General features: G+C 39.3%; 1 protein-coding gene across 1 annotated transcript in view; it reads right to left on the bottom strand.

Moving 5' to 3' along the window:
• Positions 1-2,399: 2,399 nt before the first annotated feature.
• The window catches only part of slc25a37 (solute carrier family 25 member 37), a 34,924-nt gene continuing 21,802 nt past the window's right edge, over positions 2,400-15,521 (bottom strand). The window contains exons 3-4 of the mRNA XM_066714555.1: positions 9,090-9,146; positions 2,400-8,500 (exon numbers count right to left, since the gene is read on the bottom strand). Of these exons, the coding sequence (XP_066570652.1) occupies positions 7,968-8,500; positions 9,090-9,146 (590 nt within the window). The 3' untranslated portion in view covers positions 2,400-7,967. The remainder of the gene's footprint in view (positions 8,501-9,089; positions 9,147-15,521) is intronic.

The raw sequence follows: 15,521 nt of genomic DNA on the forward strand, positions 1-15,521 counted from the left end.
CAAAGATCAATACTGCATTTATGTTGGTTAACATCTAATTGTGGTATTTTTTGTTTGACAACAGTGCCCTCTATTGGGATAATATTCAGAACAATGTTATACCTTACAGTAGGGATGGGACAGGTATACAATTTCCATGGTACAAGCTTAAGCAAAAATACAGCAGCAACCTTAATTCTCTATGTCTAGGTCTTGTTTGATATACTATGGAGCTTATTTTACTTCTACAGCTTTAAAGGCAGAGAGTAACAGCAGAAATAAAAATAGGAAAGGAGAGAAATCATTATTATTAACCCTTTTCTGAAAAGAATGCTGTACTGCAGATTAATTTGTCATGCTGCAGATAAACCTAACATACAAATACAAATGTATGAATAATTATATTATGTGCAGGACATTTGCTGATAGACAGAAATAGGAAATAATCAGTCATAAAGCATAAAACACAAACATGAACTAAAGACTAGACAATAGTTATCTTTCAAGTTGGATGCACTGCCCAAGGGGGAGGGGTTTATGCGCACTGCTGTAGGAACCTGATCGAAACGTCACTCTATCAAAGCTACCATTGGCCCCTGCGCGCGTCACTCAGAACTCAGAATTAATCTGCTCAGTTACTGGCATTTTCACGCACAACCATTTCTAGGGTTTACAAAGAATGGTGTGAAAAGGGAAAAACATCCAGTATGCGACAGTCCTGTGGGCGAAAATGCCTTGTTGATGCTAGAGGTCAGAGGAGAATGGGCCGACTGATTCAAGCTGATAGAAGAGCAACTTTGACTGAAATAACCACTCGTTACAACCGAGGTATGCAGCAAAGCAAAATTGGACAGTTGAAGACTGGAAAAATGTTACCTGGTCTGATGAGTCTCGATTTCAGTTGAGACATTCAGATGGTAGAGTCAGAATTTGGCGTAAACAGAATGAGAACATGGATCCATCATGCCTTGTTACCACTGTGCAGGCTGGTGGTGGTGGTGTAATGGTGTGGGGGATGTTTTCTTGGCACACTTTAGGCCCCTTAGTGCCAATTGGGCATCGTTTAAATGCCACAGCCTACCTGAGCATTGTTTCTGACCATGTCCATCCCTTTATGACCACCATGTACCCATCCTCTGATGGCTACTTCCAGCAGGATAATGCACCATGTCACAAAGGTCGAATCATTTCAAATTGGTTTCTTGAACATGACAATGAGTTCACTGTACTAAACTGGCCCCCACAGTCACCAGATCTCAACCCAATAGAGCATCTTTGGGATGTGGTGGAACGGGAGCTTCGTGCCCTGGATGTGCATCCCACAAATCTCCATCAACTGCAAGATGCTATCCTATCAATATGGGCCAACATTTCTAAAGAATGCTTTCAGCACCTTGTTGAATCAATGCCACGTAGAATTAAGGCAGTTCTGAGGGCGAAAGGGGGTCAAACACAGTATTAGTATGGTGTTCCTAATAATCCTTTAGGTGAGTGTATATGATCATATACATATGTTATCAAGCCAGTTATATTTCTAAATCAATTAAAGTAGGGCTCATGTTACAGGAAGGGCATATATCATGTATACCGTAATGTATCTAAACCTCGGTAAACCATAAAACTGGTAAACTGCCCATCCCTAGTATCATTACTGGGGAATCTAAATAGCAAATTGCAGGATTATTGTTCAGACTTGATTGCATTGTGCAGAGGTTGGTGACTGTGTGTGCTAGAGCCTTTGTGCATTTTTTTGTTTTTGTTTTTTTGTGAGCCACTATGAATGTAGGGAGTTGGAGGTTTGGGGATTGTTTTGAAGGGCACGTGGCAGTTCTGACAGCAATGGACAGGTCCCCACTGTCTTTTTATCTAAACTCCAGCTGAAATCTGTTACTTAACTGAACTATTTGCCCAATTATATTTAAATATTAATGTTCTGCTTTAAAACAGTTTGCAAAAGCCAGTGACCTATGGAATTTCATGCCAAACTTAAAATTATTATAATGATAGAATAAGAAACATATTAGTTCAAATACGGATTGAATTAAGTAAACAAGCTCAGCAGGAAGAAAAACAGAAGACAACGTGGATGTGGTCTATAGGAATGATCCTTACTATTTATGGCCCAAACCTGAAGCACCTGTTTTGCACAAATCTGGTTATATGTGGCCTCATGGTTAAGGGTTTGTTTGATAGATTACTGCCATTGCTACTTGGAGCAAATAGGAGAATATCCCAATATCCCAGAATTGGAAGGAAGCCAGGAATCTGAGTGACATGAAAATCTGACGGGGTTTAACTGAAATGAATAAAGGATTGCAATTAACATGGTCTTGATTAGACACATTCAATATGGACTTCAAATTCAATAATGGTGTTAAGAAAGAATGAAATGAAGAAAAAATAAACAGACAACAGAGTAATGTGTTTCATTGTCTTTAAAGCTTCAGTGTGACAACTGTAGCAGCAAACCACAATCAAAAAACATATGCATCTTAATGTTATTTTTATAGACAATTACAAATCTGTAGACTCTAGATGGCACTACATGTTTTAAAAAAAACATCCTATTCCCTTGTGCGTTTGTGCATGTATGAGATGTATTTATGTGAGTTACAGAGAGAGATGCATGGAGGGAGTTACAGAAAACAAACACAAAATCTAAATCTGTACAAGCTGAACGTAAAATGTTAACATGTTCATGAATTAGACAGCAGTCAAGAAAACAAAAAGGACAATTCAGTACTGACAAATAGCTTACTTAATACCATAACTGGAAATGAAATGCATTACAAAGTCAAGTTAAGCTCTCTTTGCATTACTGCTAGGTCCTCAGCAAGGCGAGGACACACAGCATTTAATCCAGTGTGATCTCCAAACACTTATACTAGAGAGCCCCATTCTAGAAGTTTTAATACATGTATTCAATCAGTGGTTAAAAATCATGGTTCAGTTATATAATTGAGATTGGTAGGAATGAAAACCAGAGGAACCAGGAGCTCTCCAGAACCAGGTTTGGAAACCACAGCCGTTACTTGAATACCTAAATCTTTTAAGAGGATACAGGAATACATCTAAGCAGTGAGTTATACAATATTTATTGCCCATTTGTCTTATTTAGAACAATTCACCTTGTGGTTCACACAATATCAGTTAAAATTATCCCAGTTATCTCTCACATGCTCTAAAAGTAAAAAGAAAACCAATTTGTCTGATAAACCACAATCTCAAAATCTTGGATGTCTTTTAAAAAAGTTTTTAGTAAGTACCCTAAATAATAATAATAAAAAAACAAAGCAAGTCGATTTAAGAGAAAATTAATCAAGGAAAAAAAGAATGTATAAACCTTCCATGTCAAGTAATTTTAAGTACAAAGTGTTTGCCCAATTTGTGAAATGTATATTGAATAGTTTGAGGGAAGTAGACCATTTAAAATGTAGTTCTGCTTGTTAAAGTTCTTAGGATGCAAGAAAGTACAAAAATACAAACTCTCTTAATTAGTTCCCAGCATGTTCCAATATTTTAAAGGGACAGTACATCACACTGAAGTTGCAACACTCATTCAGTGTGATGGATGTGGATGCATTTACAAAGATTTATGAGATTTCAGGACAATGTATAACTGATTTTTGACATGGATGAAAATTTTAAATCTTTTTTCCCCATACATAAAGTTTATTTATTTTGTAATGCAGCTTTAAATAAAGGAATGACAAGCATGGAATTTAACTGAATCCATCTTTTTTAAATTGCTTTTTTTTTTTAAAAAAAACCCACATGGTTCATCTAATACTTGGTGGAGAAATTTCTGAGAATCTTGTTTGTTGGGGCATTAGTGAAGAACATGTAAAAACAGTTTATTTGCACATTGTTTATGATATTGGAATTTAGAGTTTAAAAAGCTAAAAATAAAGCAGTTTCAAAAATAATGGTATTTGTTTTCTTCAGTGATTAAATAGTTCATTATCCTTAATTCCTGCAGAGTTCCCCCCACCCCATTCTGTTAGAAAATACAAAACAGTGTTGGACACAGTCCATAAAATATGCTTGTTTAATAAAGCCAACCCCATACATCTGAAATAAAAAACATTTGAACTGAATGTCTATTATCACATTAATTATGACTGCTAACCTTGTAAATCCTACATTTGGAGACATTTCATTAATTCTAATTGGACACTACAGCTATGAACATGTAAAACAATGAAAAAGTAGCCAAATTGTGTTTCTGCATAGTGTTTATCAATTAGCAACAAAAAAAGCACCTGACCTAAGCATTCCAGCATCAGGATGCTTTATCATGTGCCCATTGCTGTTTCAATCACCAACGATTCTCATGGTGAGCACAACATTTCTAGAAAAGCTTAGATCAGTGACGACTAAAGTGAGAGGTTTTAATAAAAGGAGAAGCTAACTGAGTATCCACTAGATAAATGTACTCAAAGTGCATGATGGGTGATGGAGGAGTAAGTGCATCCTTTCCAGAAGATTACATTTCATGTTTAGAATCAACAGGAAGACTACAATTAGCCAGAAGATTCCTAAGGGCAAGAGGGTAACAGATCTAAAAGCTTGTGCTCAGATCTGTCAGACTTTTCTGGCTTTCATTATACCTGGGCTGCTTAAATTGTTTTAATTATCTTGTTAACAGATAATTAATATGATTTTATAAAAAGACACACAATTAAATTTTTCAGCGATTTCAAACAAACATACTAGAACACATAATACTGATTCATTGATGTTAAAAAGTCCTGTACTTAAACAAGTTAAAAGATATAATTGATCACCTCGATGCATCTAATAACTGGAATCCTGTCACTGGAACATTCAATGGTACTGAGGTCATTTAACACATTGGGCCATATACATAAAACATTTACTGACATTTTCACCTTTTCTTAAGTTATCACCTGCTTTTCCTAACAATAGAAAAAGATAAACACAAAAAAGTGAGGAACTGTCACATATAAGTATCAGAGTGTAACAAAAGTAAATTAAATGCTTTTTTGGCAGCATTGGACATTTGTTTTTCATCTTTTACTATAAGGGCAGTGAATGACATTTATGAAAACACAGCAACTGCTTTTAAAACTTTTTCCAATCAACTTTTCTTTCCCAAGATTAACTGTAAAGCATTTTTGTTTCTTCTGAAGTGTTATAAAATGATTCTCCAGTAAGTACACAAGAGATTACAAAAAGGTTATGAATGTATTCAAGAATACCATGATTGCAAAAAAGCAGTTGTATATTAGTTAGTCGCTTGCTGCTGAACATGGCATGTAAAATAAATACATAGCTTCAACAAACTAAGCTCTCAACTAATGAAATTGTGTCTACAATAAATGAAGATGTACCCTTTCCAATTGTAATTAGCTACTACGAAGAAAACAAAAGCACATGCATTAAAAAAAACAATATTAATAAAATATTAATTATAAAGACGAACATGATTTTTCAAAGTTAGGACAAGGAGGTGATTTAGAACTTTGTAATGCAAGACTTCACAGGGCCATGTAATGACCCTAAACATTTGACTGCACTACGAGTTAAGGCATTTTTTATAATTGTGCGTTTATAACCAAAAACCAAAAATTTAATTATAAAATGCACTCATAAGAAACCCTTTTTTGACAAATAAAATAATGTAAAATAAAAACATACAACAACATTCAACTTGGTACTACACCTGTTTGTGGTCCTTAGTGCATAACAAAAATACAACAAGAAAATAAGGCGATAAAACATAAAATAAAACATTTATCCTTTCAAGCAATTGCAAAATGTTCAACATAATTCCTATGTATGAATTGTTTATACTGGATTAAAAGGGAAATTTTAAAAATAGCCAAGCTGATTCGACTCCCAGAGACATCTAGTTAAGAATGCATCAGTGAAGCCAGTGACACTGGTCTTGGATAGCTGGTAATTATTGACTTAATTAAGGTAAATTACTGTTTTTGTGTTTTTTTTCCCACTCATTAATTTATTTTTCCTATAAACCATGAAGGGCCATAGCTCTCCAGGACCAGAAGTGATTTTCACAGGTTCGAGTCTCATTTAGCTAGGCACACAAGGATATTGCTGCTGTGTATTCTCAAAGCCCCAAAAAACGTATATCCTGCTTAACTACCCAGGAGGATATCTGCATATGTGTGTGAAGGACACAACAGACCTGGAAAGACCAGAATGAAACCAGTATATCTTAACATATACTGAACATGATCTGATCCAGTGCACCTCTCCTACACTACCTGCCACGCCTTTCATCCATTGTCTAGTGTCACATGCCAATAGTATACATAGTACATCACATAATACATAGTATCAATTCTGGGCAACAGCTATGATTCTCTGCTCATTTGATCACAAATGATATCTGTAAAGCTGCCAAAAAGAGATCACAAATTCCAGTGCACTTTTGTGCCCACGTGGAATGGCATGAAAGCTAGGTGTGGAAGTAGAGTTTTGAAAAGTCCCATACATTTCAATGTTTGTGGCTGTGTTCCTTTTCTCACATTATTTTAATTTAACTGAACATATATTGAGGGGATCCTGACAATCCAAGCTTTGCAACTAAGATATTAGACAAATATCAAAGAGCAGATCCAAGCCAAAAGATTTCAGTGAGAGACAAAATGTTGATTTAAATGTGGAATTATCAATTGAGTTTCCTTTTTTACCCTACATGAGTCGCTGTCGTTCAGCAAGACATAGAAGCCTCTGGACAACTTGTAGCTCTAGGACAATCAAATGCAAGCCTGTATGAAATCACAATCAAAACTGGCTTCATAACACCACAGCAATGTCTGGACTATAGTGCTTAACCTGTATTTCAAGCAGAGGCTTTAAATGTTTGAGCCATCCTGGACCAAATATTTAGAGATCTGAACTTGCTGTTGGATTAATTCCTAGTTAAACAAGCAAGGATGATTAGCACACAAAAACATACCACTTCATAAAGGTTATTACAATTACAAAATATTGACAGAATCAGTGTAATAAACCAGCCAGTATATAAAAAAAAACCACATTTATATTCAGCTCTTCTTACTTGTTTTACAGATACCACCCAACCCAAGTTAAATATAAATAATACATAAGATCATTGCAACTATGATTCAGTTTTAGCAAGTTGTTTTGGCAAGTTTCTTTGGAAATTGTGCGTACAGCTTTCTCTTATGAGGTGGACCATACAAGCTTTGCCTTAAAATGCATTTAATGAAATCGTTATATGTGCGGTCACTGGACACTTCAGTAAAAAAATGGGAAACTGAGGCAGTTTGTAGATTTCTAGGCACTTTCTTCAAAATTCTAATAATTATTCATAATTTATTATGCAGCAAGGATCAGCAATATTCATGTAGAAAAAATATATACAGCTTAGAGTCTCATTCTATGTGATGAAAAACAAAAGAGAAATAGGATTTCTTTCATTTTAAATCAAATTAGCAAATTAATAATAATGATAAAAAAACATTACTTATGGTTGTTAATATATAAAAGATTCCAACTTAAAATCCAATGCTGAAATAGGGTACCAGAAAAAATGTGTATGTGTGTGGTTGTGTTTGTATCAACAGCTTTTGCTGTCAAATTATTTATATTCTTTTTTTCTGCGGTTTATACAGTCGTAAGTCGTACTTTAATTATTTTCCAGACTCTCTCAACGCTGCAAACCCAGAAAAAAAAACTAAAATATACAAAAAGTTAAAGGGAAAGGAGGGAGGGGGTTAATTAGCTCAACTCAACATAGGAGGCAGTTCTTACAACAAAAAAGCAGATCACACTACTAGACTCCCATGGTTGAATTCTTCACAGCTTTTCCTAATTTAAACTTTCTGGCTTTACTGCAATTTGTAAATCCCCATGGATCTGGTTAAAACCAAAAAAGCAACATTTTTGAGCCAAAAATACAAAAAACCTCTTGCATAATTTCCGTTGTGACGGTGTAGGGCAATGTGTAGGGCATCTGACAGCTCTGGCCCACCTCAAGTGGCTGCCGCTCCTGCCAAGCTCCTCTCTTGCTGGTGCTTTGTCAGGAAGTACTTGAAGAACTCATAGACGGACCAGGCGATGGCGGTGGAGGGCATCTGGTAGATGACTCTGGCCTGCACGCCTTTGAAGAAGGCGGGCACACCCCCCAGCTGGTACACCGTCCTGAAGGCATTGGCCATGCCCGAGAGGTGTCCACTGATGTTGACGGAGGTCAGTGCCACGTTCTCCTGGGTGTTCAGCAGGGTCTTGCACACATCCAGCGGCGTGGTGATGGCCGCTGACACTGCACCGGCCACGGCCCCAGACACTATGTGGGTGTGCGGCTGGTACTGTCTGCATGGGTTGAGGCGCTCTTGCATCAGCTCGTAGGTCATGAAGTGCACAGCTTGGAAGGGGATGTTCATGGTGAGCTGTGTGGAGTAGCTACGGTAGAACGCCATTAGCCCCTCCGTCTGCCGCACTGTCCGCACACAGTCCAACAGACCCCGGTACGGAGACTGGTACATCTGCATCCTCTGCTTCACCACTGGAGAGGAGAGAGGGAGAAATGCGCACACAAGGCATCAAGTCAAGCAAGAAGTGTAACTAAGTACTGTCCTAAAAGTCTGATTTCATATTGATATCAGAAACATTTGGATCCCAATAGTTCACAATGCAATATGTTACTCAAGAGACAGGTGGTTTATTATTTACAGCATCTGCTACAGACATATCTATTCAGACTGTACCTGCAATATAGCAGCCTGATCTCCTGGACAGTTCATCTCCAATTAAGTAACTGAGAGGTGGACTGAAATAAAACCCAGAAGATAGTACAGGACTCCAGGAATTTAGTTAGACTGATCCTGCCCTAAATCCAGTCTCTCCATGACTAGGGCTGCAGTCAGCTTCTCTACAGTGTGTGCTCCACTCTGAATGTCTCTTATTCCACATGATTTTCATGACTGAGATATGGCACAGGAAAAAACAGGAGACCACTCCAAGTTCAGAAATCAATGTTAAGTGGTCTCTTAATTTTATCCAGAGCTGTATACCACCTTCACCATCCCCTAACAAGAGGCTGGGATATCAACTGAAAGCAGCTTGCCTCCCTCTGCATCCTTCCTCTCTATTACCTTCAGCTGGGTTCATCACAGCATCATGAAGCACAGTGGCTACACTGCCAGCAATTCCTGTTGGGAAGCAAACAACATAAACATTAATTTTTTGTAGTGATATTGTATCACCTTATAATGCTCTGTATATGGTGTACATTGTATTCTACTACTACTACTACTACTACTACTACTACTACTACTACTACTACTACTACTACTTATACTACAAAGTTAAATTATGTTTCGTAAGGGGAAACCCTGGTCCTTGAGAGCACCTATCCAGCAGATTTTAGAGGTCACCCTTGGATCACCAATTTATAAACACCTGGATGTAGGCTATTTCATTCTGATCAATGAAGCAAGTGGTGTGGTAAATTCAGTCTTTCAGAAACTACTGGAGCAATTATTTGAATACCTGCAGCCTCCTCATGGAAAAATTCCCTTGGCTGACTTGCTTAATTGGATGAATAACTCACATCTGTTCCTAGTATTTAGAAATTGGTGATTTAGGGTGACCTATAAGATTAAGTGGATTGGGGCTCTCCAGGACCAGGGTTGGACACCCCTGCTCTACACAAATAAAAGGAGTAGTTCAGAGAGCTGTAGAGAACACAAATGAATGAGAGGAGAGCTGTGGAACAGAATAATTTAATGTGCATTAAATAATGAAATTGCATAATGATTTTGCTCAGTCATGAGCCATGATTCTGTGCAGAGAAGCAGAGAGGATGGTATACCTGGCAATTCTTCATTCATAAAAATGCTGTGCCGATAGACGATATTATTAAATCAATATTACTGTTAAACAACAGTTTACTATTGTGCATGTGCACAGCATTCAAACTGAACATTCAAGACTTCTGAAACACTTATAGGGAATTTTACTCATGTGGAAACCTTGCAAACATTTTGTAGAAACTTTAAAGTGAAAATGAAAGTAAATAAAATTACAAACACAAACAAAATAATTTTAAATTGGATGTATCAAGATTATTACATACGGAAGCGTATTGCTGCCATACGAAAAAATAAAATAAAATACAGGTTTACCACAGAAAAAAAAAAGCAGGCAATTTTTTTTTTTTTTTTTCCATATTTTGGGGGCATGTTGTTGCTGCCAGGGTTTTTTTTTTTTTTTTTAGGAATTTTTTGCTGCCAGGGAAAAAACAAAATAGTTCAAGAACATTTGTAGTTCTTATGGGTAACCTCGCAATACGACAGAACTGGATAGAAAGGATAGAAACTTAATAAACTTACTAAGATACTTGTGTGAGATATTACACGACTCCTTCAGGATCCAGTGTGTGTAAAAGGCGTCTGGTGGCTTGAGTTTCCACAAAGCCCTATTGAATGCATTTAAGGTCCATCACTTTATACCCATGTAGCTTCCCGTGTTTACCTATTTCTGCCCTCACAAACAATGCTACTTCAAGTAAAGCGGACATGGTTTTCTATTAAAAACCTTCTGAATGTTATCATACTGAGCACAGTTCCGTTTACGTGGCTCAAACACTGTAATATATCTTTATGCTTAAGACCGAGGTTCAAGTAAAAGTGGACAATGTCTGAAACACTTGCAATTCCTGTTTAGCTAGTGAAACGGGGATCATATGGTATATGAGCACGTTACAAATTACTTAAACACTCTTCGAAAAAGTCAGTAGAGTGTTAATTAATGTTGTGAAAGCAGGTTTTTAGGTATAGTGGGCTTAACACTGTACTGTGCTGAAATGGCAGCGGCTCCTGTGGTTGACGGTTCGAATCCCGAGCAGGGATCTCCGGCTACACTTGCTATTAGCAGTTTGTCTGGTACAAGATTCTAATTTGTATATTTTGTGGCAGCATTTTATTTTTGTTTAATGACAACACAACACAAATAAATATATCAGGCTTTTAACTAAAGAGATGCATTTCTAGAACGATTCGCAGTAGTAACATAGTTTCAGTTCCAATCCAGTTCTGTATAATGAGGTTACCCACAAGAACTACAAATGGTCTTGGACTACATTTTTTTTGTAAAAAAAAAAAAAAAAAAGGGGGGTTAATTTCCAGATATCTGTTTACTTTTCTTTTTTGAGCAACGTGTTTACAAAAATGACAAATGTGTACAGTTTCTCCCTCATGATCCGATTACATTGACAATAAGTATCCCAGATATTTTCCATTATTATTTATCTTAAAAGTGCCCATTTTAATTAAGTAAAATTAAATTAAATACTTAATTGAATTAAGTATTTAACCGCCCCCTGGCCCTCTGCATCAGCAGTTGGCGCCAGCAGCCTTCAGTGCCCCCCTTCAGAAGGGCCCCATCTCCAAAGGGCAGGGACTCTAGCTGCGGGACTCTAGCTGCGGGACTCCAGCGAGGAGAAGACTGTGAGGAGGAGATGCTGCACAACAACACAAGAAGCCATGACGATCTCTCCAATTCCCGTCCTACTCTCTCCGTCTTCTCGGTGTGCACCTGCATGCCATTGCTTCCCTAATCCCTCTAACCTGATCTCTCTGCATCTCACCTCCTCCTCCCTCTCCACTACTCCACTCTCTGTAGGTCTGTGGAACTGCCAACAAGGCCAACTTCATCTCCGCCTTCACCTCCCACCACTCCCTGGATTTCCTTGCTCTCACCGAGACATGGATCTCCCCGGACAACTCTACCACCCCTGCTGCCTTATTCTCTCTGTTCATCCTGTCCCCCTCCCCTCGTCTTACCGGGCGGGGAGGAGGAACAGGGCTCCTGCTCTCCCCTTCTCTCCTCTTCTCTGTCCCCCCCTTTCTCTCCTCTATCACGACCCACAGCTTTGAATTTCATGCAGTGGAACTCACCTCTCCCTCTCACCTCTTTCCTGGATGAAATTGAATTTCTTCTCTCCTCCCTCCCCTCGCTGTCCTCACCTACCATCCTCCTGGGAGACTTCAACATCTACCTCTCCAACCCTTCCCACTGTGCCGGACTTCTTCCTCTCCTTCACTCCTTTAACTTCTCTCTCTCCCCGTCTCCCCCCACTCACAGAGCAGGCAGCCAGCTAGACCTCATCTTCTCTAGAGGCTGCTCCCCTTCAACACTCTCTGTGACACCCATGGACATCTCAGACCACCACTTCATCTCATTCTCCCCTTCCCTCCCCCGCACTCCACCCACTCCCTCTATCATCTTCCGCCGTAATCTCCGCTCTGTCTCCCCCTCCACCCTTGCTTCCACTGCTCTCTTACCTTCCATTGACTGTTTTTCCCATCTATCTGTGCTACCTCCTCCCTCACCTCCTCCCTTGACTCTGTATGTCCTCTCGCTTCTCGTCCTGCCCGTCCCTCCCCTCCTCAGCATTGGATCTCTGCTGTTCTCCGCTCAACCCGAACTACTCTGCGTGCCGCCGAACAGAAGTGGAAATGGACCAAACTCCCAGCTGCCCTCGAACTCTACCGCTCTCTACTGTCTACATTCTCTTCCTCACTCACCTCAGCCAAGAAATCTTACTTCCAATCACTCTTTGAATCCACTGTCAACAACCCCTGCAAACTCTACTTCACCTTCTCCTCCCTCTTTGCCCCCCTCCCCCTCCCTCATCTCTCACTGCTGATGATTTCGCCTCCTTCTTCTCCTCCAAGATTGCAGACATCCGCAAGCTCTTCAACAGTCCCCCCTCCACTCCCATCACACCCAAACCTCCCACCAACCAAGCCTCCTTTTCTTCATTCTCACCTCTCTCAGATGCTGAAGTTTCCGCTCTCCTCCTATGTCACAACCTACAACATGTGCCCTGGACCCTCTCACTTCTTGCCTCCTCCAAGCAACCGCTCCTGATCTATTCCCTCCTCAACTCCTCACTCCTCTCTGGCCGTTTCCCCTCTGCATTTAAGAAAGCTGCTGTAATCCCACTTCTCAAGAAACCAACCCTTGATGCCACCTCTCCTCAGAGCTACTGCCCTGTCTCCCTAACTCCCCTTCCTCTCAAAGACTCTCAAGCGGGGGTCCACCGTCAGCTCTCGGACCTTGTCCCAACACTCACTCCTTGATCCTCTGCAATCCGGCTTCCACACAGCTCACTCCACTGAGACTGCTCTCCTGGCAGTCACTGACTCGCTCAGCTGTGCTCGGACGGCCTCCCTCTCCGCAGCATTTGACACCATCGATCACTCCATCCTCCTCTCCTGCCTTGCTGACCTTGGAATCTCTGGGACTGCTCTCACCTGGTTCTCCTCCTACCTACATGGCGAGGTTCCTCATCCACCCCCCAACCTCTCCTCACTGGCGTACCCCAAAGCTCTGTCCTGGGCCCCCTCCTGTTCTCTCTCTACACTCGCTCCTTGGGCCCCCTCATCACATCCCATGGTTTTTCCTACCACTTCTATGCTGATGATGCCCAGATCTTCCTGTCTTTTCCCTCTTCTGACCCTCTCATCCCCTCTTGTATCTCTTCCTGTTTATCTGCTATCTCCGCCTGGATGCACTCGCACCACCTCAAGCTCAACCTCTTCAAATCGGATATCCTGTTCTTCCCCCACTCTTCCTCACCTTCTGCTGATCTCTCCATCTCGATCCCCTTGGAATCCACCACACTCTCTCCATCTTCTTCCGCTAAAAGTGCTATGTTTAATGTAAATTTTAATGTGTAATGATGCCTTGTACTTAACTGTATTCTTGCACTACGAGTATGAAATATACAGTCGAAGCCTATAGGCTATGTTGCTAACTGGTTGTAACTAACATGGCAGAACTTATTCTTAATGACAGTTAAAACAATTACATACAATTATAAATGCGCCTGCAACACTCTGGGATCCATAACTTACTCAAACTGTTTTTCACAAATTCAGTGTCAGCATTTTTCCCTGGATAATCTCCACATAAACTTAATCAATTACAATAGGCCCTAAGTGACTACTAAATAAAATAATCACACTGTAACATACTCAAAAAAATAAAAAATAAATAAAATAAACTTGTCCTGACATTGTTGTCAATGGATCAGGTAGTGGTTGTATTAACCGCAACTATTTCAAGGTAGTGATTTATTTCTGCAGGGTAAATCTAAGAAACATGTGCCTGTCATTTGCCAAATTCACGTTGGAATCACAGGCAGCCAGATGTCTTTGGGCTGGGGCACACAACCCTGACGGGGACTGGGTAAAACCCAGAACCGTGGAACAGTGGAAAGAGTTACAAAAACATCCAAATCAGAAAAATCAGCAAACTTCTTTTAATTGAAAATATTATTATTATTAATAATAATAATAATAATCATTATTATTATTATTAGTATTATGTATACACATTTTTGTATACACATTTTCAACAATTTGTTAAACTGTTACAATAGATTCATGCTGGGCAACTATTTTTGGAACTGGGAATAGACACCCAAACTGTTGTCCATATTATTTCTTATTTCTTATTCTTATTTGAATCCTATTAATGGGAGATATTAGCCTTCCAAGGCTTGCTTGATGATGTTTGAAAGAAAGAAAGAAAGAAAGAAAGAAAGAAAGAAAAAGAAAGAAAGAAAGAAATAATCATTTTAGGTCGTTTGATAGTACAAAGGGTCCCCTTTTACAGTACCGTTTTTTATTCTGGGGACCAATTTGTGGAACTCGGAATAGACACCCAAACTGGTGAATCCTATGCAACAATATTGTATTTTTAATTGCATTTTGAGCATTCCGAGGCTTGCTTTCTCTTACACAAACCAAACTGGTGTCCCACATGCCCCAAGTTGGTGTCTTTGGTTAGGTTGTTAGCATTCTAATATTTAAAAGAAAGTCCCCAAATCATTCCTACTCCCTTTGATAGGAGAAAGAGTCCCCTTTAAGTCTACAGTAGTTTTATGCTGGGGAGCTATTGGTGGGACTGTGCTAACTCATGTCCCCCATGCCAAAAGTCTGTGTCTTATTGGGTTGTTAGCTTTCCAAGGCTATGGTTTTGGGGACTTTATTTTAGATAATAGCAAGCCAGCCTCAGAATACTGTAAAAATACAGAATTGTGCATGGGGATCACCAGTTTGGGTATCTATTCCCAGTCCCACAAATAGTTCCCCAGCATGACTCTATTGTACAATAAAAATGGACCCTTTCTACTATCAATAGGACCTAAATGGTTTTGTGGACTTCCTTTTCAATATTTTAAAACAAGCCTCGGAACACTCACAATACAATTTAAGACAAAAAATGATGGCATTGGGGACACCAGTCTGGGTGTCTATTCCCAGTTCCCACAAATTGCTCCCCAGCACAACACTGTCGTACCATAAAAGGGGACCCATTCTACTATCAAGGACATCAAATTATTCTGGGGACTTTCTTTCAAACCTCATCAAGCAAGCCTTGGAAACCTATTATCTATCATTAATAGAGCACATGGAAATGGAGCATGAAAAGTTGTAGCACTATTATTAATGCTACTTTACTTTTACAAATTCTGTTCATTTTAACAAATTGTAGAAAATATGTACACATTA

The sequence above is a fragment of the Amia ocellicauda genome, chromosome 9, assembly GCF_036373705.1.
Source record: "Amia ocellicauda isolate fAmiCal2 chromosome 9, fAmiCal2.hap1, whole genome shotgun sequence".
In the NCBI taxonomy this organism is placed as follows: Eukaryota; Metazoa; Chordata; class Actinopteri; order Amiiformes; family Amiidae; genus Amia; species Amia ocellicauda.